At 38.4% G+C, this 7,074-nt stretch overlaps 1 protein-coding gene across 1 annotated transcript; it reads left to right on the top strand.

Annotated features, from left to right (window-relative positions):
- The first annotated feature begins 2 nt into the window (after positions 1 to 2).
- LOC5576587 (nuclear nucleic acid-binding protein C1D) lies at positions 3 to 2,109 on the top strand. Its single transcript, XM_001656114.2, has 3 exons — positions 3 to 141; positions 216 to 488; positions 1,675 to 2,109. Exons 2-3 carry the CDS (start codon positions 237 to 239, stop codon positions 1,879 to 1,881), a joined length of 459 nt encoding a protein of 152 aa, XP_001656164.1. The 5' UTR covers positions 3 to 141; positions 216 to 236; the 3' UTR covers positions 1,882 to 2,109.
- The last annotated feature ends 4,965 nt before the right edge of the window (positions 2,110 to 7,074 follow it).

The raw sequence follows: 7,074 nt of genomic DNA, 5'->3' as shown, positions 1-7,074 counted from the left end.
ATGAGGTAAATTCATACGTTGTCATGTCCGCACCGCATCAACCCGAAAGATGTACTAGATTGGCGATAGTTTGACAGAGGCTCGACCAAAACAAAAAAAAATCCTGTCAAACTTTTGTTGTGATTTTGCGAAAATTTTCGGGTGAGTAATGTGCTTTTATAAGTTTTTATCGAAAATTAATCGTTCCTTCCTTCATTTTAATGTGTGAATATCAGTGTTCGCTATTTCACACAAAAATGGACGCCTTGGAGGTGGAGGACTTCGATTACGGCGAGTTGAAGAACGACACGGCCTTCATCAACAAGAACGAAACCCTGTCCCAGTGCATCGAGCGGATCCGTCAAAATCTGGCCATTGCACGGGAGGATTACAAGAACTACGAAGGTTTCTCGCTGGAGGAAAAGGTCAAGTATGATCTGCACCTGTCGTACAGCATCAATTCGCTGTACTGGATGTACTATAAAATCATCGGATTAGATCCGAATAAGGTGAGTGATTCTTCCTGAAGGGAAGGTTCCCGACTAAAAATTTTCGATTTGATTATTAGTTGAATCTTCATATAATCTATGATGTACAATAGAGTCTATAATACACAGTGACTCAAAGATGCCGTAGAGCGCATTTGGACAATTTATAAACGGACATATTTGAAACTTAAGTAAAAATGTGAGAAATATTTAGTTTTGATATAAAATTCAAGAAGTCTAACACAGTCACATTATTTATTTTTAATGAATCCATTGCAAAAATGATGTTTGAATGTGGTTGAGATATAATCAGTTTTTAGAAATTATAAAGCATTTATGATCTGTTTTTTATCATTTTTTAATTCAGAAAATCATTTTATTATAACTCAAACTCTTCAAGAATGTTATTTTCAATCAAGGTAAACCAAATTTTTGTTCAAATCATTCCCCAGAAAGCTTTATAACTACTTCAAAGTTAAAAAAAAATCTAGTTAGACATATTTATTTGAATCTAGGTTTTTCAAAAGTCGTTTGCAAGTACCTACTTGAAAAGGTTAACATTTGTGTTAGTTATGAACTTTTAACGCATATTTCGCATTTCATTTGCATATACTGCTTCGCGTTAGAAAATGGGTTAACCAACGTGCGAAGTTTGATTTTTGACCAACTTCGCCGCGTCGCAACTCGATTCTCAATAGTGCGCATAATGCACACGGTGACGGGCATAGATGCGCACTATAGCGAAGTGACTCGCGACGCGGCGAAGTTGGTCAAAAATCGAACTTCGCACGTTGGCTCATGCATTTTTAGTCGCGAAGCAGTATACACAGTAGTTTATTGTATTTTATGAAGACCGATTGATCAGTCGAGGGAAAAACAATATTTCATTGTTCAGCGTATGATTGCAAAAACTATAATTTGATATCAATAGGGTGTTTGTTAAAACCCTCATCTACAACCAAAGAGGTTACCAGAAACACAGCTGTAGCGTGACTAAAAGTTTAAATTAAAGATGAACCCCAATGATTTGCATGAAATATCGTGCAAAATAGCGGGGGTGCACGGTTCCACAATCTCTATTGCTGTGGCTTTTTTAAATTCTATCGTAAATATACATAACGTTCTCTGTTCATATTGTAAAAAATCTATTGTATTTCAATAATATTTTTCATAAGGATTGTAACAAGTTCTCAACTTTTTCTTCTAGCACGGAATCAAAGACGAACTGACGCGCATTAAAGCGGCCATGATGCGGGAGAAGGAAATCTACGACCACCGGTTCAATCGCCCCACGCTGGACCAGGGAGCCGCCAAGCGGTTCGTCCGGGCTGGATTGTTCGACCACAAGAACCGGAATAAACCGCTGGATAAGGCGGACACTCCGCCGAACAAGAAGATCCGCTTCGAAGACTAGAGGGACGCACCGTATAGAATGTTAAAAACACGCTTCCTGGGGGGTACAAATATTCTACTTTTTTTGTAAATGTAATTTCCTGTAATGTCTATTTATAAATAGGCTGTTAGCTGTAATTTGTCATGTTTTGCGCCAAAAACGGTATCCTTTCCGCGTTTTACGCGACATTTGCTAAGAATTGACTTATGAAGAGATCTTTATGGTAAATATATATAATCTTAAAACATGGACGTTGAGTTTTACTACGGCATAATCATGGGTGTAAAGTATGGGACAAAGGGCGTATTTTTCACTAATAGCATGTCAGGCAACTTTGGTATGAAAAGCTCTCAGTTAGTAATAGAGAAAGAGCTTTTGAAAAACTAAGCTGATGAGCAGGATCTGCCCAGTGAGGTAGTAAAGCCAAGCAAAAGAAGAATCCCTACAAAGATTTGTTTCCTAAGTTTTGATGAAACACATCTTTCGACTTGCCAAAAAACTGTTCAGAGATATCTCTGAGGCATCCCCTGTTTTGGTGATTCCATTAAAAATTTAACCTGTTTCGCTTCTGGGAGATGTTTTGCAAGAATGCCAAAAATAATTGCGCTTAAAGCAGAAAACCACAAAAAATGATAAAGTCTTTCGTTATTTTAGTAGCTCATCTTAGAATAGCTCGTGAATCTGTCAAAACAGTTTGCAAAAAAAGTACAATAATCGTTTTGGGTGGAACTCTGCAGATTTTCAAAGAACATAGGAATCATTCACAGGAATTGATCAAGTCAAGAATTTTACTACGAACACATCTAAGCCTTTCTCTAAACAGGTATTCCAGAAGAAATACCTTCGAAAAATATTACAAGTGTTTGTTTTTTTGTCTTTTTTACAAAAATTAAGTATTCTTCCAGGAATTTATCTAGATTATCTTTAGATTCACCTCCAGGAATTTTCCCGAATTTTTCTTTGAAGAACTTTTGAAAAGTCCCTCTACGGAATTCATGTCATGCGTAGATTTTCACCAGTTCCAGTCAATTTGTTTGCTTTGCTGATGACATGGATATAATCGGAAAAACATTTGAAACAGTGGCAGAAACGTAGGCCCGCCTGAAACGTGAAACACCAAGAGTCGGTAATGAATGTACATGCCGGTGCGCGGAGCCGAACGTGACAGGGCTCGCCTAGAAACCAGCGTTACTATTGACGGGGTAAGGGACGAATGACCTTCGGGTTAAAGTCCCTCTCAAACAACAACAACAACAACATTGACGGGGAACCTTCGAAGTGATAGATGAATTCTTTTACCTCGGATCCCTGCTGTCGGCGGACAACAATGTTAGCCGTGAATACGGAGACGCATCATCTGTGGAAGTCGTGCCTACTATAGGCTCCATTAGAACCTCAAAAAAGATTCCTCCCCGCACCAAACCTACCATGTACAAAACGCTGATTGAACCGGTGCAGTGGTCATCTACGGGCATGAAACATGGCGATGCTCGAGGAGGACCGGCAAGCACTTGAAGTCTTTGAATGTCGGGTGCTTAGGACGATCTTTGGTGGTGTTCAGGAGAAAGGTGTGTTGCGGTGAAGGATGAACCACAAGCTCGCTTTACTCTATGGCGAGCCTATCCTGATGATCAAAGGCTGGAAGAATGCGTTGGGCGGAGCATGTTGTAAGAATGCCGGACAAAAACCCTGCAAAAATAGTGTTCGCTTTCGATCCGACGTGTTCAAGAAGGCGAGGTGCACAGCGTGCACGGTGGGCTGACCAGATGCTGCTAGAGTGTAGGTCGAAGCCGAAGATGGAGGGAGGCAGCTGTGCATCGAGTCGTATGGCGTGGAATTGTTGACGCGATTTTATTATAATAGTAATAAATGATTAAGATGGATATTGATATTTTATTGTTTTCAATGAGCGAAAAATCTTACGGACAAACTGTGATTGACAAAATAAAGAAACGCGCGTTTCAATTTTTCTAGATTTATTGTCCATTTGGAAGAAAACTATCTTTTCTATCTTCTAGAATCTATAATGAAATTCCAAGGAAAGCAGTTTTACAGAATACCTTCTTCCCGGATCCAATAAAACTATTTCTTCAGAATTTACTGTAAAGAGTTCTCTAGTAAAAGTAGTAAATGAAATTTCTGAAGAAACTTCTGGGAAATTTTCCAAGAAGATCTTGAGAATTCATGGATATATGTTTGAACCTATTCCAAGAAGAAGAAATTACTGATAGTTTTTTGTAGGGTTTCAATATTCAGTTTCAAGGAAATTTAGTATTTTTAAAAATCTATGCTTCGTCTAGCACCTCTACTAATGACATGTACAGGAACTTCTCAACCGATACCTTCAGGTGTTTTCTATTAAATTACGTCCAGATTACGCATTCTTCTATGGGTAAATTAAAAAAAAATACTATTAATTTTTTTTTTTTTTCAGGAAAAGTTTTTCGTTTTTCGTATTCCAAATAGTCATCCTTCTCTTGTTTTGAGATATCCTCAGGAATTTCTCCACACAATTTTCCGATAATGCATCAGAGATTCTGCCATGAATCACTCCATGATATCCACAATAAATTTCTCCTATCATTTTTCTTATGAGTTTCTTATGATGGATCTTTATCTTGAAAACGAAATGCATTCAAGTACCTATATGTATTCGAAAGTTCATCGAGTAATACCTCTGATCTCTTTAATTATTTATCGAGGGCCTGCTTTACCTAGGGCATTCTTTGAAAAGTAATAACTAGGATTTTTAGATGGTCTTATATTCTTGGATGATTACCGTGACATGCCCTATTACCGTGAGGTTAAAAAAATCTCAAGTTTCAATCAATCAGAAAAAAATAATGCAAGATATTTCCATGTTTTTTTAAGTTTTATATAGTAGACCGTGTAGGAAAACTAATTACCGCGAATCAACTTTCGGATCTGTTGAAAAAGTTGAATTACACAAATAGACCTAAAATTTAGATTTAATCTCATCCACCCAGCAGTTACGGTACCGCTAGTTCTATTAGAGGCTATTTTTTACTATTCATGCCGACAAATACCTTAATCTAGGGAGCCGGATCCTATTCTTGGCACTTTTGATTCACTTCGGCAGTGGGGTTTTTTGAAAGTTACTGAGTTCATATTTGGCCACAATATGCGTCGCATCAATATGCTTCTTATTGCAAAGTTTCAGACTTTTCGGCCAAGAAAAACCCCCCATGCCAAAGTGAATCATGGAAGTGCCCAAGTAGCTCTGCACCCTATCTGTTGGCTGTTGATCCGGAAGATTTCCGCCTTGAGGCAGCAACAGCCGCGCAATGAATTTTTGGGCGGCTGTTGTTGTCTCTAGGCGGAAATCTTCCGGCTTATTTAATCCCTTCAATCCTCGTCGGCACAAAGCAGAGAGACCAGGCATCTGTCGACTACAACCCTTGCGTTACAGAACCGTGTAGTGTTCGCCGGGTGCGGTCATAACCGGCCGAAGCGGCGAAGGTGGTTTCCGCGGTGATTACGGAGACTTCAGAAGCCGTGAAGGAAGGAGGGAGCGAAACCGCAACGGAGCCCATTATGATGAATGACTATATAAACAAAAATCATCTGGTCATGCCAGCTGATCGTAAATTCACCACAGCGTGGTGGAAAAACCATAGGGGAAAAAGGGGTCTGCATTTTTTCGAGGTGAAACAAATTGTAGGGGACCGAGGGGTGCACTAACGTGCCGCAAGTTTTTCATTGTTTTCTTACAGTTAAAGGCTCCAAAACATATCGGTTCCTTAGGAAAGTTTGTTCAGTAAATTGACAGAAAGCATATAAGCCAATAAATTTTTTTCACGGAAATGGTCTATTGGATTTTGGTGTTACACCAATACTTCCTCGAAGATAAAGGTCATCGGGATGCTGTATTCTGAGCGGTGGAGCTCAATATCTGAGTGGTTCTATTTCTGTAGGCCCTATCTACTACTTCAATAGACCATTTCCGTCAGACCTTGCCCCCATTTTTTATATTTTTCTTCGAAAGGCAATTATTTTTAATGATTATTGACGCTTTCAGATATTTTTTATATGCACTTCTGATTTTCTTACAATTTTTTGAAAATTTAGGAATTTGAGGTGAATTTCGTCATGCGGCACAGTTGTTTCAACCCTGTGGGTATAGAAAGTGGAGACTTTTCCTAAACTTATACAACATCCCTGTATTGAATGTTTGTAGACCCAACAAAATGTCAAATCCAGCCCAAAACAAAATATAGTGGTTTCTGCGCTCGTGTACAGACACGTTACATGTCACCAACACTATTGAAAGAGTGCTGGTGGAAAATATAAACAAAGATCAGCTGTTCCCAGCAAAATCAAACGGCAGTATTTTTAACCAGCAAATTTGCGCATGTGCTCGTGACACCGCTCGGCGAGAGCTCAATTGCCCATTGCAGTGTGACGTCATCAGAAAATCGCTCTATTTCCCTCCTTCGGGAAATCTGAAAACAACGGTACCAGTACCCGTCAAAGTTGACAGGTACTGGCACCGTTGTTTTCAAGTTTTGTTGAAGAGCGAAAGAGAAAGAATTTGTCCATGAAATGCCTAATTGACTCGCTCCACTAAAAATGGCCATCATTGTAGCTGGAAAAAAAAATTAAGGTGCAAGAAAAAATGAGGCAAATGTCGAAAATGAAAAAGCAGTTTTCGCCCTTGCAATCAACAAATCGGAAAAAATAAAAACACACAGCATTTTTATTTTTCAAATAAAACAGCTGTGTGTTATTATTTTTTTCGATTTGTCGATTTTAACGCCGAAAACTGCTTTTCACTTTTGACATTTGCTCCATTTTTACTTGGGCCTTAAGGTGCAACTAAAAATGAATCAAATTTCAAAAATGAAAAAGCAGTTTTCGCCCTTGAAATCAACAAATCGGAAAAAAATTAAAACACACAGCCTTTTTGTTTTGGAAATAAAACAGCTGTGTGTTTTTATTTTTTTCGATTTGTCGGTTTTAACGCCGAAAACTGCTTTTCACTTTTGACATTTGCTCCATTTTTACTTGGGCCTTAAGGTGCAATTAAAAATGAATCAAATATCAAAAATGAAAAAGCAGTTTTCGCCCTTGAAATCAACAAATCGGAAAAAAAATTAAAACCCACAGCCTTTTTATTTTGGAAATAAAACAGCTGTGTGTTTTTATTTTTTTCGATTTGTCGGTTTTAACGGCGAAAACTGCTTTTTCACTTTT

Source organism: Aedes aegypti, chromosome 1, assembly GCF_002204515.2.
Source record: "Aedes aegypti strain LVP_AGWG chromosome 1, AaegL5.0 Primary Assembly, whole genome shotgun sequence".
In the NCBI taxonomy this organism is placed as follows: domain Eukaryota; kingdom Metazoa; phylum Arthropoda; class Insecta; order Diptera; family Culicidae; genus Aedes; species Aedes aegypti.
The sequence above is the reverse complement of the archived record's forward strand: the minus strand, read 5'-3'. Positions and strand labels throughout refer to the sequence as shown.